General features: G+C 37.9%; 1 protein-coding gene and 1 pseudogene across 2 annotated transcripts in view; both read left to right on the forward strand.

Annotated features, from left to right (window-relative positions):
- AP4E1 (adaptor related protein complex 4 subunit epsilon 1) overlaps nucleotides 1-27657 on the forward strand; it is a 66915-nt gene that overhangs the window by 32032 nt on the left and 7226 nt on the right. The window contains exons 14-21 of one of the 2 annotated variants that reach the window (XM_057306322.1): nucleotides 2786-3088; nucleotides 5097-5211; nucleotides 8576-8699; nucleotides 13162-13420; nucleotides 16779-17339; nucleotides 20689-20879; nucleotides 22393-22550; nucleotides 23576-23718. In XM_057306322.1, the coding sequence (XP_057162305.1) occupies nucleotides 2786-3088; nucleotides 5097-5211; nucleotides 8576-8699; nucleotides 13162-13420; nucleotides 16779-17339; nucleotides 20689-20879; nucleotides 22393-22550; nucleotides 23576-23718 (1854 nt within the window). Of the gene's footprint in view, nucleotides 1-2785; nucleotides 3089-5096; nucleotides 5212-8575; nucleotides 8700-13161; nucleotides 13421-16778; nucleotides 17340-20688; nucleotides 20880-22392; nucleotides 22551-23575; nucleotides 26699-27657 lie in introns of those variants that run through there. The other variant, XM_026518468.4, reaches the window with a different exon arrangement.
- Nucleotides 17346-20299, forward strand: LOC113269618 (heterogeneous nuclear ribonucleoprotein A3-like; annotated as a pseudogene).

Genomic DNA, 27657 nt, shown 5'->3' on the forward strand with positions numbered 1-27657 from the left:
CTAAGAAATGTAACATTAGTCCATTAATATCACTTACTCTATAGTCCATGTTTACATTTATCCATTTGTCCAAAAAAGGTCTCTTATGGCTGTTTTTCTGCTACTCCCAATCCTGGATCCATTCAGGGTTCACAAATTACATTTAGTTGTCATATTAGCTTCTTTTATTTTATACTGATCCTCCGTTTCTTTTTATTTTCATGGCACTGATTTTTTGGATGAATACTGTTGATTTATAGAATATCCACCATTGTGAATTTGCCTCAATATTTCTGGTCTGGTAAAACATTTTTAGCAAGAATACTACTTCGACAATATTATGTACTTCCCACTACATCATCAGGATGCATCTCATATCAGTTCCTCTAGTCATTGGTGATTTTAAGTTTCATTGTTTGGTTAAGATGACTTTTAGATATCTCCATTGTAAAGGTGCCCTTTCTCCTTAGTAACTTATTACTAATCTGTGAGGTGATTCTGTGTGGCTGTGCATGAACATCTTTTCCTCATCTGTCTTTCACCAATGGTTTTAGTATTGGTAATCCTTGCCTACCTGGGTTACTGTATTGGCCGCCATTCGTTTTTTTCCTCTGTCACTCCATATATTTATACTGCCTTTATGTCTTTCTGCAACATACAGATTCTGTACAGGTTTTGTTAGATTTATACTTACACATTTCATTTTCTTTACAGCAGTAGTAAATAAGTTGTATTTTTAATTTTGGTTCCCACATTTTTGTTGCTAGTTTATTCAAGTACAATAGATTTTTGTATTTTGATCTTGTCTTTGCAATCTTGCTTTGCAGTCTTTGCAATGTTGCTGAACTCATTAATCTAGGAATTTTTTTTTTTTTGTAGTTTTCTTGAGACCTTGTTAAGAATTTTTACATCTCTGTTCATGAGATTTTTTTCTACTCTGTTGGTTTGGTTTTGGTCTGAAGTCAGGAATGTTCTGGAAAAATTGTATAGAAGAGTGTTGTTTAATTTTTAAGTGTTTGGAAAATTTCCTGTTACTCATTTCTTGTTTGATGCCATTGTCATCAGAGAAAATACTCTGTGAATTCAGTTCTGTTAAGTTTGTTGAGGTTTGTTTTATGGCCCAAGGTATGTCTCACTGTATGCTCTGTGGGTGCTTGAAAAGAATGGGTATTCTGCTGTTGTTGGATGGTGTGTTCAGTAAATGTTGATTAGATTCTTTTGGTGATGTGTTGTGACACAGGTGTTGAGATCTCTAACTATGTGGCCTCCACTGACACTGTGAAGGGGTCGTCTTGCTATGGCTGAGCAGTGGTGAAAGTCCTGACTCTCTACTAGGCTTCTCCTGACACCACCCCAGTGGGGGAGGGGTCCCTCTTTATACCTGGGTAGAGATGAGGTGGCTTCATATGTGGTCTTCATGGAGACTGTGGAGGAGTGGGCCTCTCTACAGCTTGGTGGGGATGAAAGTCCTGGCTCCCCATTGGGTCTTCTCTGTCACCACAGAGAAGGAGGGAATGGGAGTGTCTTTTACAGTTTGGTAGAGGTGGAAGTCTTGGCTCTCTACTCTGTCTTTGCTGGTGTGGGTGGGTCTGTGGTTTTTTCCTGTGCAGTGCTTGGCTGGCGTAGAAGGGTTATTGTCTGAAAGTTTTCTGGCCTACTGGCTCTTTGGCTAGAGGGCAGGCTTTTCTTGGGGCTGGTTTGTCTGTGCCCTTTGGTGTTTCCAGGTTGCTGGCTTACCAGTACCCAGTCTGGGGTGTATGAGGCAGCAGATAACCCGCTGTACTGTCCCAGTGTCCTTAGCAGTCAGCCTTCTTCTCTCCATCTATCAGTGTCTTTTTATGTGTGCTTCATATATAACATCAAGGGGTTTTAGGTGTACTTATTGGGAAGAATAGGGGAAAATGCATCTACTCCATCTTCCCATTAATTTTTGAACTGGGATTGCGATTACTGGCTTTTCTAGAGCTATCTTCCATCTTATTAAGCCACACCAAAAATTTTCTTGCTACTTTAAAAATTGAACTTGTTTAGTTCTGTTTATTTTTCCTCCTGTTCTTGTTACTAGCTATTAATTTTTCCTTGCCTGTCACCTCACCCCCCCCTTTTTTTTCCCTGCTGATGCCAATGTTACGCCAAAGACATGAAAACACTCCATAAGTAGCACTTAGGAAAGATCTCACACTCCATGAATTATCAGTTTATTAATGTTTCTTAGGCCCGTAGGATTATGTATCACCTAAATAAGTTAAATGTAAGGAAAAGATATGTAACACAGATCAGTGTTCCTCCGAGGTTCTTCCATGGATCGTGTACATCAGACTCAGCTGATGCTGGTTCAGAACGTGTATTGTAGAGCCCCACCACGGACATACTAACTCAGAATATCTGGAGGTAGAACCTAGAAATCTGTATTTTTATGAAATACCGCGGGTGTCTCTCATGCATATTAGCATGTGAGAACCCCTGGTTTAAGTGCTTATTGCAAAATCAGTAGCAGAATGTGGACATGCTTGTAAAAAGCAATAACCAAACCTGAAGTTCAGAAGAAAGCGAACTTGTAAAGGTATGCTGCTTTATATATTGTTAATGATAAAGATGTGGAAAACCTTTTTGTATCGAGTTCCAATTCTTATGTAATTTTGAACCTAAAATGTGTAATTTTATCCTTATCTAATAATTCGCCATTAGAGTATGTTTAATCTAGAGTAAATTGACTCCAGCAGTAGCTGCTTTGTTTGGATTTCTGAGTACAATTTGCTGTGTAACTTGATATTTCTATATAAACATCTCTTTGTTTTACTCATAGGTGTTAGGGGAGTATTACTACCTCTTAGATAAGGACACACCAGAGGAAGTTCTAACCAAGCTCTACAAGTTACTTATGAATGACTCGGTTTCTTCAGAAACAAAAGCCTGGTTAATCGCTGCTGTTACCAAGTTGACATCCCAAGCACACTCTTCTAACATAGTTGAGAGATTAATCCAGGAATTCACCATATCTTTGGATACTTGTATGAGACAGCATGCGTTTGAATTAAAACACTTACGTGAGAATGTGGAACTTATGAAGAGCTTGCTTCCAGTTGATAAGAGCTGTGAAGACATGGTGGTAAGGCATCTGTATTTTAGCTTTGTAAAAATCGCATTGTCTATAAACAGAATAGTTCTTGCATTTGTGATGTATCTGGAATATATCAAAATATAGTTTCCATAACGTTAAAGATGAAGGTTGGAGCTTTTCTCACATTAGTATGAGAGAATTTGCAAGGTCTAGGTCAGTAGCGACCCTAAATAGTCGGGAATAGAGGAGTGTCTCTTTTGGAGAACTGCAGTGAAGGCATTTATATCTTGTGACAGTCTCTTTTAACAAATACGGTAATTCAAGAATTAAACATTTTTAGTTTCCTTTGAACTTCTCTAATATGTCATTTAATTATTACTGTGTTTTCTTTGAGAATGTAAATAATACTGTTGCATTTTGTCTACCTGGTATCAAACTTCTTTCCCACTTTGGAACCTGATTACCCACCTTTCCTTCTCCCACCTAACTTTTAGCCACCACCCTTTTTAACCTAATGGGCTCAGTTACTACCCACCCTCTGAGTGTATACCGGTCTCTCCCCCAGACTGGCATGAATTAGGAAATTGCCAAAAGGAAGCCAGATTTGTACAAATTTTTATTTGTCAGATGTCATATTGTTGAGAAAGAAGAGAGGAGGGGTAGCATTCCTATTAATTCTGACTCAGATTTTCATGGCTTGTATTCATTTTAAACCTTTGTTCATTGGTTCTTACAGATAGCTCCTCAAGGGCAGAGGCCTTGCTTTCGTATTTGGTAGGCATTCCTGAGACATTCATTGACATGGTGAATAAATATGCTATACACATTATTAAACTAGGAAGTAACCTATTTCCTCTTTCCTCTAGTAGAAGAAAGTGATGATGACATAGCTTCATTTTGTGAGAATCTTAATGAAACTAAACCTTTGTAGGTTCAGAGTGTGATGTGCCACTTAACTCTTTGAGATTCACCTGTTCTTCTAATTATCTGAGCTGTTAGCATACACTTGGCTAAAGCAGGAGAAGCAAACCTGAAGCTACCACTGCCATGTCTTTTTGTGTAGATCTCACTCTTTGTTCACTTTTTCTTTTCTCCTTTTCCCCTTACTCTTTCTTCATCACTTATTTCTTTTCATTTAATCAGTTCTCTCATACCTTTCTATTCCTGCTGAAATTAAGTAATTTTCCATAGATTTGTGAAAAAGCATTTTCAGGTAGAAGAGAACAGGAAAGTCACTGTGGGTCTGAATAATGACCTCCGCATGGGTGTTGTATGCACCTTAATCCCTGGAACCTTACCTGGTAACAAGGACTTTGTAGATGTGATTAAGTTAAGGATTTGTGATGAGGAGATTATCTTGGATTGTCCAGAGGCATGATCACAAGAGTTCTTATAAAAGTGAGGAAAGAGTCAGAGAGGAGAAAGCCAACGAACAATAGAAGCAGAGATCAGAGAGATATGGCCACAAGCCAAGGAATGGTGGTGCCTTCCGAAAGTGAAAGAGATAAGGAACTTACTCTCCCTTGGAGTCTCCAGAAGGAACTAGCCTTGGCAACACCTTATTTTTAGCCTCCAGCAGCAAACTCATACAGACCCTGCAGCTCCTGGTGTCGGTGTCTTCTCTAGTAGGTTACAATTCTCATGAAGGCGGGAACTGTCTTTGTCTCAGTCATAGCACCTAACATATGATGCTCTAACATACTGGATGCTCAGTTTATTCTGCAGTGCAGTGAAATTGATCACAACTGCAGATGACCTACATTGTTACATTCATAGCTAAGTGATTTGAATATAGATGTTTTAGAAAGTTAGAGAGTTTGGTAGCACTGGTAGCCCTTTCAGAATTGAAGTTAAAAATTATTTTTAGGACATATGGATTAAAATTAGTTATGGTGAGCACTGTGTTTTGTGTAAGACTGATGAATCACAGACCTGTATCCCTGAAACAAATAATTCATTGTATGTTAATAAAAAGTCAGAATTAGTTATGTGAGTGTACAGTCTACTGTTTAGGGTAAATTTTTTAATTTCTAATTTTTGCTTCACTTTAATATAGGTAGATGCTTCTTTATCTTTTCTGGATGGTTTTGTGGCTGAAGAACTTAGTCAGGGGGCAGCACCTTACAAACCTCACCACCAACGGCAGGAGGAAAAGCTTTCTCAGGAAAAAGGTAATTTTTTGTAGGTCCGTAACAAGCTAAATTATAGGGAATCATTTTTTTATGCAATTGGTACTATAGTCATGTAATGTAAATAACTGAGGATATTTACTTTTATCATCTTTCTTTAAATCTGCCTGTGACTTGTTTACCCTGATTAGGTCTTTGGATACCCAGAAAAAAGAAGTTGGCCCAGAGATATTCCCAAAGTCTTAGGCTCCATATATATATAAGTGCCATTCTGGAATTTTGAAAGAACTCGAAGGTGGAATTATCATGTTGGGTCACTGTGATAGAGAGCTGATAGATATTCACGCGAGCATGTCTGTGGAGAAGTTTGAAAAAAAAATCTGGTTACCATGGACTAGTGAGTTTCATTTTCATTCTAAGCAGTCTTATATAAACTGTGTTAGAATGCTTCCCTCCAGCAAAATATCTGGTCAGTAAAGTTAGAAACAGCTAAGAAAAGAAAGAATAACTTAAATTTCAGAAATGTAGCCTGTCAGGGAAAGATGCCTGTCATGATTTTGGTAAAGAGGAAATCATTGAGATGTTTGGATGGTGGATGGGAAGTATGCATATGAGTAAATAGAAGACCACTGAATATTATCTTTGTAGGAGTTCAGAATGGTAATACTGAGAAGTTCAATGCTGAAAGCTCTTTTTCTCCCCATTCATAATCTCATGATTTTGTTGAGTACTTTCCAAGCTCTGTGGTAGGCATATGAGTACAACCAACTGGTTTATCTTAAAATGACACCAAAAAAATATAAATTTCAATTCAGCCATCTATTGCCTTCTTCTGACTCTTTCTGCATACTGTTATTTTCTTCCTGCTCCCCACACGCACATGAACTCTTACATGTCTAGTTAACTTTTAAAAAATCTTTGGCCCTGTCATTCACCTCTGTAAAGATCTTGGGAAATTTTCATTGAAGAATGAAAATAATGTGATTTGAAGTTCATTCTCAGCCTCGAGCCTTTCCAGGCCTTCCTTAGATGACAGTGCTTAATTCTGTTGTCTCAGGTTTGGAATTTTATCTGTCTCCAGATGCTGTCCCCTTCTATGTCAATTTTTTTTTCTCTCCACTCTTAAACTCTACCTCTGATTTTGAATTCTTTCTGCTCTTTGCTTAAACTCTTATCTTTACTTGATCTTTGGCTTAAACTCTGATTTTGCTTGTGCATAGGAAGCATTTCTTGAACTCTTCATCGCTGCTTTGTTAACGCAGAGGCTTGATAACTGTCACAGATGCTACTAAAGAGGTCAGAATGGCACAGAAAGTTAAACTACATGATTGAAAAGTTTACGATGGGAGGATTTTCTAGTTGAAAAAGACCTTGGAAGGATTTAGAGAAGTGATTTCTTTTTTTTTTTATTGTTTAATTAGCCAGCATATAGTACATCATTAGTTTTTGATGTAGTGTTCAGTGATCCATTAGTTTCATATAATACTGAGTGCTCATCACCACACGTGCCCTCCTTAATACCCATCACCCCACTCCCGTCTCTTCTGTAACCCTCAGTTTGGTTCCCGGAGTCCAGAGTCTCTCATGGTTTGTCTCCCTCTCTGATTTCTTCCCGTTCAGTTTTCCCACCCTTCCCCTGTGGTCCTCTGCGCTGTTCCTTATGTTCTGCATATGAGTGAAACGATATGATAATTGTCTTTAGAGAAGTGATTTCCAAACATGATTATGAATCAGAATCACAGAGAGTTTTAAAAAATGATACAGATTTTTGAGCCCTACTGCTGTGTCTTTTGTTTGTGAATCTATGAAAGCTTGGCTCTATGTGGGAGATTCTACAAAGTCAGCTTGATCCTGGTTATCCCGTCAGCATCTGGAAACTGTTTAGCCCAGACTCTTCACTTTACAGACAGAGAAGTTAAAGTCTAGTTCATGTACCCAGTTCATACCCGATGTATATCAAGAACTCAGTTCTCCTGGTTATTAATGAGCCTATTTTTTTTTCTACTGCATGTCGATTTCTCTTCTATATCATTCTTTTAGATATAGAATTTATTTATTCTATCCTAAACTAATGTATTTAGTTCTCTTTAGATTAGGTGCTGTTTCTGGAGGAGACAATATAATAGAATACTTGAGAGTGGACCTCTAGAACCAGGGTATCTGATTTCTTATCTGGCTCTATCATTTTTCCTATTTTTGTGATCTTTTGTAAGTTCATGTTAAACTCTGCTGCAGTTTCTCTAAGATAATAATTAGAGAAGTTCACATTTATATTTTATAAGGCACTTCTTATGATTTAAGAAGGTCCCTTGTATTGTAATCCAGATAGTCCAGAAAGATAAAAATATGCCCATTAGGATTAGGTATAGCTACATAGCATATTAGAAAACAAACACAATGTAGCCTTATACAAGGTAGAAGATTACTGCTCTTTTCCGTTAAAGAAATTCCAGAAGTAGGCAGCCAAGGATTGATGATGCCTTCATGAATGTAAAGGAGGAAGGGAGAGAAGAAAGATGTTTTTTTCTTCCAGGAAGATCCTCCCGGAAGTTGTGCACAGAATGTGTACGTAATTTCGTTGGCCAGTGCTCAAGCACATGGCAGAGGAGTCTGGAAATGTCATTTCTTTTCTGGGTGGCGATGTACCTAGCTAAGAAGCGAGGGTTCTGTTACTTAAAGGAGGAGAATGGATATTGACATCTGCTCCACCATAATAACAATATGAATTTTTATGGCTCTTGATTGAATTCATTTGGGAATACAGATTCAAAGGAATCTGAACCTGAGTAAACCGTATTCTTTTTAGTAAGGGAAATTTCACATTGAGGGCTCCATTAGTCCATTCAGTATAGGAATGTGCGTAAGAGCATTTTGTTAAACAAAAGCATGGTTCTGTCTTCATTCATAGCTCATTAAACATTTTTGTCTGGGAGCAGCCACTTTTCAGTGACCTGGTTTATCAGTTGTCTTTCCTAATTGGATATTACTTTAGCTTCTAAGGGTGGTGAAAAGATAAAAGTGAAGTACCGTTGTCTTTGATCAACTAATAGCATGCAAATGGTATAGACATTCGATAAATCATAGCTACTTTATTATTATTACTAGAATTATTTGATTAGATCATCTCAGAGACCCTTCCAGCTTAAAAAGTGTCATTGGAAGGGTGTCTGGCTGGCTCAGCTGGTGGAGCATGCAGCTCTTCATCTTGTGGTTGTAGATTTGAGCCCCATGTTGGGTGTAGAGGTTACTTAAAAAAATAAAATAAAAAAATAAAAGTTTTCATTGGATTCTAACCTTCAGTTATTTTATTTCAGTAGTGAATGGTAACTTTGATAATTTCTGCTTTTCCCCCCTAACTTTTGCTTTGTTTTAAGTATGAACTTCTGTTATTGTTTTAAAATTCTAGTTCTCAATTTTGAACCATATGGACTCTCCTTTTCTTCATCTGGCTTCACTGGACGACAGTCTCCTGCTGGCATTTCTCTTGGTTCAGATATATCTGGGAATAGTGCAGAGACTGGGCTGAAAGAGTAAGTTCCTTTCGTATTAAAATTGAGAGCATAGGAGTATTTAAATGTGTTTAAATGTAGAAGCGTCCCTTAAAGCTGAATTCTGCATGGTCTGTTGTTTCAGTTGTTTCTGTTTATTGCTTTCAAGGTGTCGATGTTGTACAAGAGAACTTGTAGAGAGCTTGCTTACTTCCAAGACAGTAATATATATAGGCTTTACACATAATAATGATGTGTGTGTTATTACTGTGTATTGCGTGTATGTATGTGTATGTATGTCTGTATGTGTGTTATACACACATTTATACATATATTTGACATACACATATGTTTACACACACATTTTTTTAAAGAAGTGTGTGAGAACTTTTATACACAGGTGAGTATTCAGCATATCATTCTACATTCCCCATAATCTTCTTACAACCATTTCATTGGAAGATTGGCAGTACAGAGATGAACATAAAATAAGATGACTGACTTCATTTAAGTAAGCTGTATACTTTGCTCAAAATACCTCTGGAGCTGCTTTCCTGCCACCATGAAAATTGGTGATACATTTATCTAAATGTCTTCTGTGGAGCCAAATCTTCAGTCTTTTTAGGTAGATTTTTATTTTGGAAATAGAAGTAAATTTTAGAAATGTGACTAAGTTAAAAAAGTGAGATAATATATATAAAGTGCCTCATAAAATCCAGTGCATAATAAGTGATTGATACATGGTAGCTGCTACTATTAATACTAATTGTCATTGCCATCATTATCAATATCCAGAAGCTGAGTTAACCAAATGAAATTAGTGATCATTCTGGGTAACTTTGGTTATTGATGTGACATAAAGTAATGAAAATGGCTTCCTTGTTTGTGAAGGAGCTTCTAAAAGAGTTAAAAAAAACTTTTTAAAAATTTTATCACAGTGTAGTTAACATGCAGTGTTACGTTAGTTTCCGGTGTACAATATAGTGATTCACCAGCTCCATATATTATTCAGTGCTTATTAAAAAATGTTTTGAATAATGGTAGCTTTGTTGGAATAAATGAAATAAAATCTCAAAGGTGGCAACTTTGAAAGATGACATTTGAATTTTGAGTCCTCATAGGTTCATTATGGAGTCACTCACTTTATTTTATGTTCGTCTCTGCATTTGTCAGTCTTCCAGCACGATGGTTGGAAGAATATATACCAGAAGAATGACACATAGATGATGAGGAATATAGGATGATATGCTGAATGAAGTTCTCTTTCTTAGCCTTTTTTCCTGCTCTGTTGACACCTTTTTCTTTCCCAGACATTTAATTTTGGTATTCCAAGTATGGGGAACAGATATGATTTGTGAGCATTTGAATGTAGAGGTGAATGGAGAGTGCCCCAAACAGAACAGCGGGACAAGGGAAGGAGAGGACAGGAACCCTCTAAACACAGGGAGGAAACTAGGTCTCTTTTACATGCACAACAGGTGACAGCATCTGTTTGTTTAGTACTGAACTAAGATCTGGGGGACTTGACGATCCTTGTAAGTCCTATACATATACACGTACTGCTCTGAGAGAAATGACATTTGGCAGAGCTGCTAAGGAATAATACATATGCTGTGTTACCATGAAATGGAACATGAGGGATGAATTTAAAATTTCTTTCCGAAGAGGACCACAGCTCACGCCTGATTTCAGAATTGGGAACCTATGTGGTAATTGACAAGGCAAATCAGCTTTACAGAGCAGACTGTCACTCTTCTGCAATCTCTGGCGAGCTGAGAATAAAGTAGTAGCAAGCCCAATTTAGAATTTCTTACCTTAGGCCCTATTTGGGGGCTATCTCAAAAGGGAATTCCTAGAGCTGAATTAAAGTGTATCCCTAGTTTTTTGAAGGTTAGCTTGGCCAGAATTTACATCTGTCTTTGAATGATCTGATTAAAAACAATACAAAGGTATAACACGTAAAACCACGAGTTACATTGTTGTCAAAACCCAGGCAAAGATGACTCATGTTAAAAAAAAAAAGTATGTTTCATATCATAAAGAAGCATATTTTGTGCTCTTGTTTATTTTTCCTGCTTTTTAGGCTGCCGATATATAATCCATGACAGAAAGAATTTATGTTGATAATAGGCATGTATGCAATTGAAATATGCCAGAAAAATTTTTAAAGTAGCTTAAAGCTCCTTTCAGTCTTATTTTTCCTCTCCTTTCCTATTTTGCCTGTTGTGGATTGGATTCCCTGGGAAGTGCATTCCATGATGGATTTATTTATTTATTTTTAATTTTTATTTTTTTTTTTTAAGATTTTATTTATTTATTCGACAGGATAGAGACAGCCAGCGAGAGAGGGAACACAAGCAGGGGGAGTGGGAGAGGAAGAAGCAGGCTCATAGTGGAGGAGCCTGATGTGGGGCTCGATCCCATAACGCCGGGATCACGCTCTGAGCCGAAGGCAGATGCTTAACCGCTGTGCCACCCAGGCGCCCCTCATGATGGATTTAGCATGCAGAATATTAAGGAGTGCCCTTGTGATGACCACCTGTGGAAGGAAGGAGAAAGAAGCAGGTTTGGGCAGAGGAAAAAGTTAAGGTGCAATGCAGTCTAACAGCAGTCTCTGCTGACCCCATGGGGAGCTCGGAAGTTAGAGTGGCCCTTCAGAGTTGTCCTGAGTTGGGTCCACATGGGTGGCCAGGACTCTGTACTTCTGTTCATCAGTCACTGGGTATGGGCTGCCCAGGGAGAGGTATGGTCTCAGGCAAGGTGTCCCTCTGCGGCCAAGGCAATCCCAGAGAGGGCTGTACTCCCAACAATTGGGGCAACAAGTCCTTTATTGAAGGATGATCTGGATGGAGCATCTCAGGGTCCACCACACTTAACTTGTTAACTGATATTTAATTACTTATTAGTAAAACTTGGGGAGTTGCCCTTTTTCTTCTTAATTAAAGGATATGTTTTGATAAACAGGGTTACAGAAACACTGTGGGCATTTATGAATCCCTTTGAGTTGCTGCTGTTGAGCATCCTAGAGATGCTGGGGGGCATCTTCCTGTGACCACTTTTGGATCTGCTCATGCAAGAACACCTGGTTTTCTTCTAAGAGGTCTGATGGATAACTAATAGTTTTATTTTTTCTAAAAAAAAAACTTTTTTAGAAGGCTATTTTGGATGCCTGAAAGAAAGGGAGAAATCAAGATATTTGTAAAGGAACAGTCGGCAGTAAAATTCATTGAGGAGGATTGTACTAATTCCCTCTAGGGCATTCTTTATTAACATTCAGATTTTCTTTCAGCCAATTAGTATTTAATAGCATTAGTTCTTCACTCAGTATGAAGTGTAACCACCTGTCTGTTTCTGGCATAGTATAGAAAATTAAATTGATCGTGATTCCAACAAATTAGAAGGGACTAATAACCAGTAAAGATATTTCTGAGTTTTTCTTTTAGATTCATTTCATGATCTGGTTATCTTGTGGTACAAATTTTAAAATGCTGTTTTGGACAATGACAGTGATGCTTAAATGAGCCAAGTGCAATGGACACATAGTTCTTATATGAAAACAATAAAGGTAATCTTTGGCTGTTTCAGCCTGCACTTGGGATTATTCACAGCTGTAACTTTTGACACAGTAGGAGGTGAGTTCAAATTCTAATCACTACTTTTAGTTCTTCTTCAGTTCGAGCATAAAAAAACTCATCTACATGCTTTTTCCAAAACTCTTTTTTCTTTTATAGATCAAACCTCATTTCATTTTAATAAAAGTACACTTATAATAGTTGAAAATGTATCTAGTGTTCACATTAAGAAAACTTTTTGGATAGGAATGGATTTGAATGATTTTTTGCTTTCAACAGGATTTTATTTAATGAATTTATGTAGGGTCAGTTCCTTCATTGGGTGACTATGGCTAAGAAACTTAAGAGTCATTTCTGATCTTTAACTCATCAGCATTAGAGGTATTTTTGAAAAGTCAGTGGAGGAAAGGAACTAATTTATAGTAGTTCTGTTTTTGGATAACTTTATTCAAACAGTAAAATGAAAATCAAGTGATCTGAAATTTTTAACTAAATCTAGAGTTCTTTTGCCTTCAATCCTTTAGCTGGGGGGTTAGGGGGCATTGGCTGAAGCTAAAATAAAATCTACATTTTACTTCCTGACATATGGAGTACAGTATAAAAGCTGTATGTATGTATATATTTATTTATTTGGCGGGGAGAGAGAGAGGATTGAGAGAGAGCGTGTGAGCAGGGGGTGGGAGCAGAGGGAGAGAATCCCAAGAAGACTTCATGCCCAGTGCAAAGCCTGATGCAGGGCTTGATCTCACAACCCTGAGATCGTGACCTGAGCCGAAATCAAGAGTTGGATGCCTAACCGACTGAACCACCCAGGTCTCCCTGAAAGCTGTTTTTAAGAGGCCATGGCAATGATGTGTTTTAAAAAATGCCTCGAGAAAGTAACTCTTCAGCAGTTATTTAAGTTGACTTGATTTCATTCTTAATCTCCTTAGGACAAATAGCTTGAAGCTGGAAGGTATAAAGAAATTGTGGGGGAAAGAGGGTTATCTTCCCAAGAAGGAAGGCAAAACTGGGGATGAAACTGAAGCTCCGCCTGTTCCTCAAGAGAGTATAATAATGGAGAATGTAGACCAAGCTGTAACAAAAAAGGATCAGTGTCAAGTCCTTACCCAATCTAAAGAGGAGAAGGAAAAGCAGCTGCTGGCATCATCATTATTTGTTGGGCTAGGATCAGAAAGTACAATCAATTTGGTAAGTAGTCCATTATAGTCCTCTGGGAATCTGTGTCCCTGTCTTGTACCAAAAAACTGGCTCTACAGAAGCTCTCGGCTTCCATACACACGGGAAATGGCTTCCCCAGCTCCAGAGCCATCAGTGACACGCTTTTTATATTCCTGAAAGAGAAATTCTAATTGGTTTAGCTTGAGTCAGGTGTTTTCTGTAGCTCAGCCAGCTGGGGCAAGGGTCGGGGTCCAAATAAATTTACAAATATGACCACAGGTATTACTCCCATGGGGGATAGGACAGTTCTCAGTGGGAAGGGGGTTCGATGGAAGTATTGGCGATAATAGTAGTTCAACAATATGGGTATGTCTATGGAAAAAGTACTTCTCAAAATTGTATTTTTAATAGTAAAAAATAGGAATCAATTTAGATGTCTAATAGTAGGAGAATGGGTACATAAATTATATTAGCTTAGAATATTACTCAGCCATTAAAAATGGTAAATACTGCATTGTAAAATAAAAAAATACATGTGATATATTAAACAAAAAGGCAGAATATAAAGCTTTATTTACACTTTGTTTATAACTGTTAAGATAAAAGTGTGTTGAGACTGAAAGGAATTACACAAAATGAAAATTACACTCAGGCATTATGATTATGATGATTTTCAAAACTTTTTATGCTGATATATTATTATCATAGTAAAAGAATGAAAAATTGGAGTGAAGGGCAGGTGCTATTTTTGAGCATCTGAGAATTCCATGTAATTTTCCATTTGGCGGACTGATGGACCTACCTGGTAGAAAATTGTGATTAGAGCTACATTTTCTTCAGTTTTACATCATTCCAGTTCTTTCATCTTCCTTCTCCCTTGGTGGATTTTTCTCTCTATCCCTATACTCTTTGCCTGTTTTCTCTCTCTTTTCTAGACCCCATTTCTATCAGACTTGATATTCCCTCCTAAGGAAAAAAAAAATTCAATCTGGATGTATTAATAAGTAATGTATTTTAATGCTGTCTTAGCATTTGCATTTCAGCAGCAAAGTGACTTATCATCTTGGGCCTTTAAGGTGTTCCAGCTGGCTGTGGTAAGAGCACTCGTGAATGCCCTGGCACCGCTGGGCAAGTAGTCAGTGGTCAGAGTGCACCCAGGCTTATGGAGCCCTGATTTGTGAATCCCATGGCTGGTATTGAAGGGTTCCTGCCCCCTCAACAAAGTGCAAAGCTTTCAGTTAAACAGTCTTTCTCAAGAAAACATTCAGTATGACAAATTAATTATCAGGAATTTTTTGTTGTTGTTGTTGTTGTTTGGGTTTTTTTGTTTTTTGTTTGTTTTTTTGTGGTGTGCTTGATATCAGAAATGTAATGGGGTTGTTTTTCCATTTGAGGTATACTAAATCCTTTTTGAGTTAATTTTTTTACATAATTCACTTTAAGGATCAAGGCTTTCCCCCCCCTCATCTTTGCCTTCTACTTTATCTTCATTTTTATTTTTTTAAGATTTTATCTAAATTCTAGTAAGTTAACCTACAGTGTAATATTAGTTTCAGGTGTAGAATTTAGTGATTTAATACTTAATACAACACCTGGTGCTCATCACTACAATTGCCCTCCTTAATCCACAGCATCTGTTTAACCCATCCCCCCATGCCTTCCCCTCTGGTAACCCTTAGTTTGTTCTCTGTAGTTAAAAGTGTGTTTCTTGGTTTTCCTTTCTCTTTTACCTTTATTTTTAAAAGTTATTTTCTCTGAAGTCTGGGTTGACTGTTTCTTTTCTTTAAATATTTTAGCAAAGATGTCATTCTAGTATCTTATGGCTTGTGTAGCTTCTAACAGCAGAATAGACAGTACAGAAGAAAAAAATTATTAAACTTGAAGATAAAGTATCGAAACTACCCAAAATGAAACACAGAAAAGAGAAAACAAAAAACAAATGAAAACCCTCAGAGCATCAGTGACCTGAGGAACAATACTGAACAGTCTAATATATGTCTAATTCAAGTCCCAAAGCTACTTGAAAATGGAAGGCCTTCACCCACTACTCGTTTTCATTTTTGTGTTAATAAAATTTTAATTCTTGTTTGATGGCTTCTAAATTGAGAGATAGGAGACACACTAATCTGCTGTGAGTTGGAAGAGGTATTGAGACTTGAGGGAATGAAAGGGTATGGAAGAGGAACTAGAATTCTGGTTAACTAGAATCATGTGAATGGCAGCCACACTGCCCCAAGGAGGGTGGAGACGTGGATTTAGAGTAGTGCCAGTCTGCTGCACTGATTCCAGATAGGACTGTGAAGGGCAAGGGGGAGCTGTGAGCCATCACTCCACTCTTTGCGTACCGTTCCCCAGGGCTGTTGGTTCAATGATGGCAGATTTGCCATTTCCATTTCCTGAGTTTGTAGGAAACATCACTAGTCACTGATAGAGTTCTTGACTGCTGTTTGTGCCAGCCATTGCCAGTTGGTTCTTGAGGTAAAATCAGTTTTTCTTCTCTGTTTATTGACTTGTGGGCCTTGAAATCATGGCTATTATAGACTACCAAACCAGAGTTTGAGCCATCCCTGTATTTGAAGGTATCTTCTCTTTTACAGGACAACTCTGGAAACTCAAAAAATGGCTAGGTTTCTCACTGTTTTTATTCATTCATTCATTTATTTAATTTTATTTTTAAAAAATTTTACTGCTTTTTATTCTTATTATTTTTAAAAGATTTTATTTATTTGATAGAACAGAGCAGGGGGAGTGGCAGGGACAGGAGAGAGAGAAACAAGCTCCCCACTGAGCAGGGAGCCCGATGTGGGGCTTGATCCCAGGACCCTGGGATCATGACCTGAGCTGAAGGCTTAACCAACTGAGCCACCCAGGCGCCCTATTTTTATTTTTTTAGAGAGAGTGTGCACAAGCAGTGGGGGAGGGGTAGAGAGAGAGGGAGAGAATCTCAAGCAGACTCTGAGCTCAGCACAGAGCCAATGCGGGGCTCAATCCCATGACCCCGAGATTATGACCTGAGCCAAAATCAAGTCAGACACCCAACCAACTGAGCCACCCAGGTGCCCCTCGCTGTTTTTAATTTGTGCAATCTGTACTCTAGCATTCTGAAATTGAACAAGTTTTTAGAATTGTTCACAAATGACTTTTTGACTTTCTTTTTTTAATTTTATGTGTTTTTAATAATAAGATTTAGCTAATAGTTCAAAGTGAGGTAGCTGTCAGAATTTTAGGGCTTAACATTTTATTCATCTCTGATTCTTTTGTTAATCTATGCTTTATAGATAGAATCTTAAGTTAGTAAATTGCTCATTTGAAATTATAGAAAAATGTTTAAAACTCATGACTGGTAGAATGGGTTTTTAAATATTATTATTATGTTTTATTTTTACAGCTAGGAAAAGCAGATACAGTATCTCACAAATTCAGAAGGAAACCAAAAGTCAAGGAAACCAAAAGTGGAGAAACAACCAGTGCTCATAGTATGACCTGTTCTTATTTTAGTTCTTCGTCAAATGCAACTTATGAAGATGATTATTACTTGGATGCTTTACAGGATAGAGGAGACAAAGAATTAAATAAATTTTCTCTCAACTCTGAACTTTTGGATTCCGAGTCACTCACAGAACTGCCCTCAGTTGAGAAACTCTCCAATTGCAAGCTGTCTTCTTCACCTTCCTTGTTTACTGATAACAATATGGAAGGTTTTCACCCTTCTCAGTCCACCGCACCCTCAGTTGCTCCTGAAACCTCTTTAGCTTCTTCTTTGCTGGAAGAAACTTCTGAACACATGCATTCAGAGCTTGTGGAGGTCTGTCATAATGAGACCATATCAGTGTCTTCTTACAAAATTTGGAAAGATGATTGTTTATTCATAGTCTGGTCAGTTTCTAATAAGAGTGGTTTGGAATTGAAAAGTGCTAACTTAGAAATTGCTCCAGCAGAAAATTTCAAGGTAAGACAATGAATGGTTCCTTATTTCTGCCTTAAATGGACAATGCTTACTTAGTTTTTCTGCTGTTCGATCTTCTCATGATTTATAAATTTCTTCACACCCTTTTTTCTTTAGTAAAGAAATCCCAAAGGTATGACAGGTTTTTTTAAATTATTTTGAGTAGGGATGAACTATTCAAAAGAGACAAGGAAACAAAGATTTTCCAGCTGTATTGGGGAAGGCCATAAATATAAAGCAAATATTGATAGAGCACAGTAGTTAAAAAGGTAGGCTCTTGACTCAGAATGGTTGGCTTTGAATCTTGCTTCTGCTACTTATTAGCTGTGTTACATGGTCAGGTTATGTAACTTTTGAGTTCCTTCACATTTAAAATGAAGATATTAATAGCGTCTGCCTGTTGCTGTGAGGACAAAATGAGTTAATATCTGTAAAATGCTTACAAGCAGTACCTGCCACATGGTAAGTGTTATCATGTTATTATTTTCAGTGTGTATTTTGTGGGTTTTTGTACTCTTTAAGTGGCTCATTCATTCTTGTTTTAAACACTGAGACGAAGTTCTCAGTTTAACAAAGCAGAACGTCAAGGAGTAAGAATACTGAAGGATAAATGTGTATACTGTCTTGTCTGCTGCCTTTTTTCTTTCATTGATTTATTATTCTATACTGAGTGCTTGGGGATCAGCTGTATTTCTTCCTAGCTCTAAGAGATGGCCATTGTGATTTCTGGAAATATGTTTAATTACGTTATTGTATGGATGTCCTTGGTGGAGTTGAAATGAGATTTGACCAGTAGATCAGTTATTCCACAAGACTGACCCAATTTCTCCTTTGGGCTGAAATGTGTTGAATAGGATATTGCGTGAACCACTGACCAGGGCAGAAGTTCCTGACTTTAGGTGGGCATTAAGATCACCAGTGAAGGGGCGCCTGGGTGGCACAGCGGTTAAGCGCCTGCCTTCGGCTCAGGGCGTGATCCCGGCATTTCGGGATCGAGCCCCACGTCAGGCTCCTCCGCTATGAGCCTGCTTCTTCCTCTCCCACTCCCCCTGCTTGTGTTCCCTCTCTCGCTGGCTGTCTCTATCTCTGTCAAATAAATAAATAATAAAAATCTTTAAAAAAAAAAGAAAGATCACCAGTGGAACTTAAAAAAATAAAACAAAACAGAGTCCGGTCTCAAGATGGAGTTAAAACCGCCGCACGTTCACCCCCAGGCTGACTCTGGCTGTCGCCGCTGCCGCCGCCGCCACCACCACCAGGAGGAGGGCCATGATCCAGAGGAACCAGAGCAGTTGAGAAAACTGTTTATTGGTGGTTTGAGCTTTGAAACTACAGATATACTTTAAGAGAACATTTTGAAAAATGGGGTACACTTACAGATTATGTGGTGATGAGAGACCCCCAAACAAAATGTTCCAAGGGTTTCGGTTTTGTGACTTACTCTTGTGTGGAAGAGGCGGATGCAGCAATGTGTGCCTGACCACACACGTTTGATGGACGTGTAGTGGAACTAAAGAGAGCTGTTTCTAGAGAGGATTCTGTAAAGCCTGGTGCCCATCTAACAGTGAAGAAAATTTTTGTTTGTGGTATTAAAGAAGATACAGAAAAATATAATTTGAGAGACATCTCACTTTGAAAAGTATGACAGGATTGAAACCATTAAAGTTATGGAAGACAGGCAGAGTGGAAAAAAGAGAGGATTTGCTTTTGCAACTTTTGATGATCATGATACAGTTGATAAAATTGTTGTTCAGAAATACCACACTATTAATGGGCATAATTGTGAAGTGAAGAAGGCCCTTTCTAAACAAGAAATGCAGTCAGTTGGATCACAAAGAGGTTATGGAGGTGGATCTGGCAACTTATGGGTCGTGGAGGAAACTTTGGAGGTGGTAGAAACTTTGGTGGAAGAGTAGGTGGTGGACGTGGTGGTAGCAGAGCTAGTTATGGAGCAAGTGATGGTGGATATAATGGATTTGGAGGTGGCAACTATGGTTGGTGGTTCTGGTTATAGTAGTAAAGGAGGCTATGGTCAACCAGGATATGGAAACCAAGGAGGCGGATGTGGTAGTGGTGGTGGTGGAGGGGGTATGATGGTTACAATGAAAGAGGAAATTTTGGAGGTGATAACTATTGTGATGGTGGGAAGTGTAATGATTTTGGAAATTATAGTGGACAATAACAATCAAATTAAGGACCCATGAAGGGGGGCAGTTTTGGTGGAAGAAGCTTGGGCAGTCCCTATCGTGGTGGTTATGGATCTAGTGGTGGAAGTGGTGGATATGGTAGCAGAAGGTTCTAAAAAAAAAATCAGAAGAAAAGGGCTACAGTTCTTAGCAGGAGAGAGAAGGAGGAGTTGTCAGGAAAGCTGCAGGTTACTTTGAGACAGTTGTCCCAAACGCATTAGAGGAACTGTAAAAATCTGCCACAGAAGGAACGATGATCCATAGTCGGAAAAGTCACTGTAGCTTAAACAGGAAGCCCTTCTTGCTCAGGACTGTCATAGCTACAGTTTGCAAAAAGTGCAGCGATTGATAAATGCAGGGTAGTATCAATTAGATGTACATTCCTGAGGTCTTTTATCTGTTGTAGCTTTTTCTTTTTCTTTTCATTACATCATGTATATTGCCCTGTAAATTGTGGTAGTGGTACCAGGAATAAAAAATTAAGGAATTTTTAAAAACAAAGCAAAGCAAGAAGTCCAGTCCAGTTGTTTGGGCTCTGCCCTGATAGCTTGAGTAACCGTGTAGATTGAGAAGTGAAGACACCTGTGTGTGTCTGTGCCTGTGTGTGTGTGCACGTTTTTTTTTTTTAACTCCCCTAGCATTTTTTAATAAATTTAGTTTTTTTAAGGTTTTATTTATTTATCTGAGAGAGAGACACACACACGGAGAGAGAGAGCACAAGCAGGGGGAGGGGCAGAGGGAGAAAGAGAGAAGTAGACTCCCTGCTGAGCAGGGACCCCCCCCCCCCCCCCCCCCCGCCAACTCCGGGCTTGATCCCGGGAGGCTTAACTGACTGAACCACCCAGGTGCTCCAGCTCTCCTGGCTTTAAGCATCTGGTGCTAGCCAGGATTGAGAACCAAAAGATACAAGTTTAACAATTTTTATATTGTTGTTGCTAAATTTTACAGAGATTTTCGCTGCAGTTTGGTACATAACTTTTACCTGTATACTGTTTCTTAATTATCTGTGAATTTTTCTCAGGTGAAGTTGTCATTTTCATAATGTGGTTTGTTTTTAACATCTTACAATAGTGTGTTTTGTACCACTTCAATAAAATAGAAAATTGATATTCATATGATAGTCTGTATTGATCCTGTCTTCAATACTTTTATAATTTTATTTACAGATCACTGAGCAACCTGGATGCTGCTTGCCTGTAATAGAAGCAGAAAGCATCAAAACCTTTCAATATAGCGTGCAGATGGAGAAACCTTTTACAGAAGGGAATCTTTCTGGTTTTATAAATTATCAAATGATGGATACTCATTCTGTTCAGCTTGAATTTTCTGTAAATTTATCACTATTAGATTTCATTAGGTAAATATTTTCTGGAAAGTTAAGTTATTCATTCAGCAAATATTTATTAGACCTTTTCTCTGGAAAGAAACACTGTGCTTGAGTGCTAGGGAGTAAAATAATTTAAAGCTAGATATAGTCCCTACCTTTAGGGAGTGTTCAGTCTAGGGAAGAGACATTGAACAATCACATGAATGCATATATAATTTAGAATTGTGCTGTGAAGAGAAAGTAAATGGTACAAAGAGCAATTATAATATGGGACCTGATTTAGGTTGGGGTTGATTAGTAATCTTGGAAAACCTCTGAGAGAAAGTAATATTTAAGTAATGTTTAAGCTGAAATTACTTCAGAGATTCTGCCTGGCTTTTTTCTAAAAAGCTTTTGAAGTTTCTCTTATTTATATTTCGTTTATTTGATTAATTCTTTCATAAAATCTGTTTATTAAGCTTTAGAGATCTGTAAGAAAATTACTCAAAGTTATTAAACTTTTATTAGAGATATAGTCAGTATTTAGCATTATGCTAGACACTATGCAGTGTTACCAGAATAATTGAAGACAACTTCTTTACTCTTCTGTTCTCATTTAGTTTTATGGATATATTGTACTGTATTAAAACATTTTTTTTTTAATGAAGGCTGCCTGAACCAAGAATGCAGAATGCCAATGAATATCTGAAATTTTTTAACCTTCACACATTCATTTGTGTTACACTGCTGTAATTTTTGCCTACTCTTTAAAATCTGTTAGTAAGAACATGTCTCTCACTCTGTTAAAGAATATATTTCTGCCTATGGTGCTGTATAAGATAGAATCCAGCCCCCTAAAGCCTTATGTTCTCTGACTGTAAAGGTATGTCCCGTGGTGAACATTCGTGAGTGCAGTATGTACAAAAATAGTTCTTCTGTGTGTATTAATAAAATCCCATGTATCTTTAAAAAATATTTTCCCTAATTATAAAATAAGCACGTAATTATTATAAAAATTCAAATGCTGTAGAAAAATATAAGTAGAATAAGAAAAAGTTCCTTATAATTCTACCTCCAGAGACCCAGTGTTCACTATTTGATCTTAAGTCTCATGAACCATTTTCAAAAATGCATTTGTTAAATTCTTTTCTTTGGTCTAATTTACGTAAGGTGCTAGATATTTGTATTGGCACTCTTGTACATGATGTTGATAGTGTCTTATTATCCCCAATCCAAAGTATACATGAAAGGAAGTTTTATATTTGAAGGATTCATGGAATTACTGGTAAAATTTTAGTGAAATGACTAATAGACAAAAAGAGAACTGAGTGATTTATTGAAAAGACATTTATACTTCAATAACATCTTTTTTCAGTATTTTCATCGGTTTGGAGGATGATGGTAAGCATTCTAATCATAGTTAATTTTAAAACAAATTTTGTGGGACCCAGATTTACAATGATTATGTTCTTTTCCCATGAGTCATTTGAAATGTATTTGTTTGTTTGTTTAGAATTAATTTCATTCTTTTGGACATAAATCTAATTTTAAAAATTATTTACAGACCATTAAAAATCTCAACTGAAAACTTTGGCAAACTCTGGTTATCCTTTGCAAATGATGTGAAGCAGAATGTAAAAGTGTCAGAATCTCAAGCTACTCTGCCTTCTGCCCTGAAGACCCTGCAGCAGAAACTGAGACTTCATGTTGTTGAAATTATAGGTTCGTAGAGTTGCGAAAAGGCAATCTTGTGTTTATAGGGGCTTTCTCACAGTCAGAACACAAATCAGCTTTTATGAATATCAGATTTCTTAGGGCTATATTTCCTGTTATGAGTATCTTTCAAATGAGTGTGTTGTTCAGACATTATTAAATAATTTTTTTATGTGCTAAGTTATATAGAACAGAAGTTTCCATTTTAACCAATTTTAAGTGTACAGTTCATTGACATTAAGTGCATTCATGTTGTCCAACCATTGCCACCATCACTTCCAGAACTTTTCCCTCCTCCCTAGCTAAAACTCTGTGCCCTTTAAACACTAACTCGTCATTCCCTCTTCCTCTCTACCTCCTGGCAACCGCCATTCTTACTTCTGTCTCTATGAATTCAACCACTCTAGGTGTCTCATATAAGTGAAATAATATTTGTCCTTTTATGATGGGCTTATTTCACTTAGCCTAATGTCTTCAAGGTTCATTCATGTAGCATGTGTCAAAATTTCTTTCCTTTTTAAGCCTGAATACTATTCATTGTATGGATGTACCACATTTTGTTTATCCATTCATCTGTTGATGGACACTTGGGTTGCTTCCCCCTTTTGGCTGTTAGGAATAATGCTACTCTGAGTGTACAGATAATCTGTGTTCAAGTCCCTGCTTTCAGTTCTTTTGGTTATATAATTCTATATTTAATTTTTGAAGAAATTGCCATAGAATTTTCTACAGCATCAGTACCATTTACATTCCCACCAGCAGCGCACAGAGGTTCCAATTTCTCCACATCCTCACCAATAGTTGTTATACATACATATGAGTGTGTGTGTGTGTGTGTGTGTGTGTGTATGAGATATATGTGTATCTTACATATATGAGTAGGAATTCACTGTGGTTTTAACTCACATTTCTTTACTGATCGATGATTTGAATATCTTTCTACGTGCCTATGGGCCATTTGTATATCTTCTTTGGAGAAATGTCTATTTAAGTCCTTTTGTCTTAAAGAATTTTTAATTTTTGTTTTGTTGTAGGCAATGAAGGGCTTTTGGCCTGTCAGCTGCTCCCATCCATCCCCTGCTTGCTGCATTTTCGAGTTCATGGAGACGTGTTAGCCCTGTGGTTCCGATCCTCCTGCTCTGCTCTTCCTGACTATTTACTGTATCAGTGTCAAAAGGTGATGGAGGGATCCTAGCAGAAGCTCTACTTACATTTTACTCCATCAGAATAAGTGGTTTACATAGATGAACTTATTTACCAAAGTAAAAAGAACTCTTGGTACTTCTAATGAAAATGGGGATTATTATAAGCTGTGGTTCTATGTGTTTTCTTTATGAAACCTGATCAAGAAAGATCCCCAAAGAACTGTATCCTTAACCTTTTACTCAGGATTGTACAGTATGTTTGGGTCCCAAAAAAGTGACCTAAACTAATGTTATAAACTGCTAATGATTTATATGTCACTTAGTGTAGAGGGACTGAAAATATTTATTTTGTTATAAATAATTTTATAGCAAATTTACTCTAGTGCTAGCTGATTTGTAGTAAAGCCAAGTCTCAGTTCTCTGCACTAATGGAGGGGAGACAGACATGGCATTGATAATCCCAAACCTAATTCATACTTGGCTTTGGAATGCAGTGTAAATTTTTTGATAGGCAAGCCATTACTTTCAGTTATGTTTTGCTTAGATCAGTATTGAACTAAGTTGGCACAGCACACACTAACAGTTCAGGAGATCCTTGAGCATGCTGGATAATGGGGGGATTCAATCCGTGATAGAGTTTCTATTGTAGATAACTTGATACACATACTTGCAGATAATTTGGCTCCAAAATTTGTTTTCCCACTTGCATTTATTTTTAAAATTCGGAGTAAATCACTGTATTCTTATTTTAAAAATCCAGAGCCATTTACAAAATATTGTCATGTGGAAACACAACCTGTAAGAGCACACAGTAATAAAACAAACAGTTATCAAAGGACTTTTTAGTTATGATGAATATCTTAGTTACCATTTAGGTCCTTTTGACAGATTAAATTTTGTGAGTATAAATGGCAAAGCTGTCTTTCCTGGCTTTTGAATCTACTAGTACTCAGTGGATACAACCAAAGCAGTGACTGCTTAACTCTACCATACAGGTTCTTCAGTAAAATATATCATTTGTATGTTGTAGCTGTACCTTTATGGCTCTGTCAGAACTCTGATCAGTAAGAGGTTAAGCGTACTATGAAGGACGGACCACAATCTTGAGATTGTACGTTAAAGTTAAAACTGAAATAGTAAGTATTTTATAAAATCTTATGGTGCTGTGGAAAATATTTATTATTTCACTTTTTCTGACGCTTCACCATGGAGACTGTTCCGGTAATATAGTTTTAAGTCATTGCAGTTAATTCTCTGGTTAATTAATACTGTTTGTCACCGAGGTGTGGGATTCTGGTTTAAATTATCTCACTAATCATAGCTGATGAAGATACTAAGGGGATTCCCCAGAGCTGATAGATTTCATTAGTTTTTCGTTTCATTAGTTTCCCCCCTAAAAACTAAAGCACTGTTTTTAAAAATTAATTTTAAAGTTATTCATTTTTAAAAAGGTAGCACCTTGTTAATTTCATGCTTTTAGAAACATGCAGTAAAACCTTGCTACAAAAGCAATGGTAAGTGACTGGAATTTCCTGCCTAGGTTTCTCCTTTTGACTAGAAGATCAGATTCATGTTCGGGTTCCCAGCAGTGTCATGGTGAAGGGAGTGAGCTCTCTGGAGTGTAGTGGACACTGGTGGCTAGACTTACCAGCTTCTTTATTTCTACCTCTTTCAACAACAGCCCCCGATTCTGCTCTTACTCTGACAAAGAAATAGGACATACCCTCTCACTTTGTAGAGGAGTGCAGTGTATGGCAAAGGAGGTGCTCTAATTTTTTTGTGTCCTTACTTCTGTGTGTTTGTGTGATCACCAAGGCTGGGTTGAGTACGGAGCGGTGGGTGTAAGGTGCCCAGCAAGCAGATGGACAGCCACCTGGGAGAGGTTACCATGAACTGCAGTGCTGCTTGGCTGCAAGGTTGTTCATGAGTGGCAGCAGCAGTTGTCATGCAGGATGTGGCTTGGCCAACAGAGCTGTCTAATGGTGGGACACGTGTAATGGTCGGTTAGGGCAGGGGGGCATCATTTTGGCCTGCCAAAGGGAACTTAGTGCCACTTTTGTTCTTTCTGAACTCACTGAAGGGAAAGTAGGGTGACAGAGTTTCCACTAAAATGATTAGTAGATTGTTTACAATGTTTATATTTTTATGGTTTTAAAAATAACAGTAGGAAAGAGTAAATTTTAAAGAACTTCAGAGCAGTATATATTCTGCCTAGATAAATTCAATGTTTTAAATTCTAAATCAGGCATCCCCAAGCTTTTATGCACTGCAGGAGCTGTGACTATGAAGTAGGGAGAATGATTATTGTGGGTGGGTGATCCCTTTGCCTTACAGTCACGGTTCAGTCACGGGAAGGGCGAGCACCTGGAGTAAGGGCTGTGGTGGGGATACTCACCTGTGTGAGAGTGCTGGAGGCGGAAGCATGGATTGGGGGGGGGGGGGCGGGATACAGGGCAGACAGCAGAGCCTTAAGAGCAGGTGCATGAAGAAGGGTCAGGCTCCCACCAGAGTAATCCCTGTGGAGGTGGGCAGGTCAGGCTCAGGGGAAGGTGGGCCCCAAGTGAGGGTCCTTCTGAAGACACTGCAGATGGAAGCTGAGCAGTTACCAAGGGCGAGTGTGCCAAGCATGCCAAGCACAGCGTGTGCCCTGCACAGGGGCATTGTTTTAAACAGTAACCTACTAGCCTCTACCAAAACACCTGTGCTGAAAATGCAGTATTGTATTTTTTCTTTTCATTTATTTCATGTCAGTAATATTGTAAAATATTGAACTCTTTGTTTTCTTTTTTATGGATAAATGTGGTCTTTGCCTCATGATCGTGAGCCACTTGAAAGTGCACTGAACCTATTCACATGTCTTTAAGGTGTTTTGCTGTGTTAAAATTTTAGGAGGAAAAATGCAAATGAGAATGACAGCCTAGTAGGCATTAATTACGTTGTTTTGGAGTTGAATTCTGTAATTGGAAAAACTTCAGTTAAATATGTAATAAATACAAAATGATCTATACTGTCCTTTGTTCTATGTATTTTTTTATTATCCAAATAGCTGAATAATAAGTAAATACTATTCAGTAATTTGTTAGGTTTAGTGAAAAAGAACAGAAACAACTGGAATGGGATGAAAGGAGTGATTTACTCATTACAGTCCCAAAGAATGTGGTCTCATTGGTTAAAAGTAAAGATACTGCCGTTTTTGTGTGATGTTCAAAGAGAGCTTTGTGGGGTTCAGCCAGGTTAGAGTGTGGATTGATCCTCAGGTGCGTGTCCAAATCCCCTGCTTTCATTTTAGCCTGACCAGAGCATTCAAAGCAGTGTTCTGTTTCTATGATGCCCTCTCCTTACAGCCACCACAAGATGCAAGAAACGTAGTAGTCAGATGGTGACTTAGTGACCAAAGACTCTGCGTCTCCTGGCCATCTCTGCATGTGTACCCTAAAACACAAAGCTAGATCAAAAATGGCATTCGAATCTCAGCAATTTATGCCTGTTATTGGCTGTAATGTATAGCAGACAAATTCTGAGACCTGAAGCCCCATTTTTGGGGCACTGAAGGTAAAGGAGGTTTAAATTCACCACACCCACTGCAGTAATTGCAAAGAAGGGGCTTTTGAAGGGAGGGAGCCGCTGCTGCCCAATGGGCCAGGATTAATGATTGTATGAAAGTTACTTGTTTATGTGCTTGCATAATGAGACTATGAACTTTTTATGGTTAAGGACCATGTGTATATTTTATGTTCCTTTTGTCTAATACATAATAGGCACTTGGTAATAGGGGCTCAGCTTACTGAATGAATGACTAAAAAGACTTGTCACCTCGAAATAAGTAATCTGAGACCAGGTAATATCCAAGGGTTGATTTTAGCAATCCTGTGGCTCTCCGAGAAGTAAAGAAAAGTGATCTGATCTAGTTTATAGATGTAAGTCAGCAGAAAGGGGTTCTGGTAAAACTAGCTTGTGCCAATTTCTACCAG

This window comes from Ursus arctos, unplaced genomic scaffold, assembly GCF_023065955.2.
Source record: "Ursus arctos isolate Adak ecotype North America unplaced genomic scaffold, UrsArc2.0 scaffold_36, whole genome shotgun sequence".
Classification (NCBI taxonomy): Eukaryota; Metazoa; Chordata; class Mammalia; order Carnivora; family Ursidae; genus Ursus; species Ursus arctos.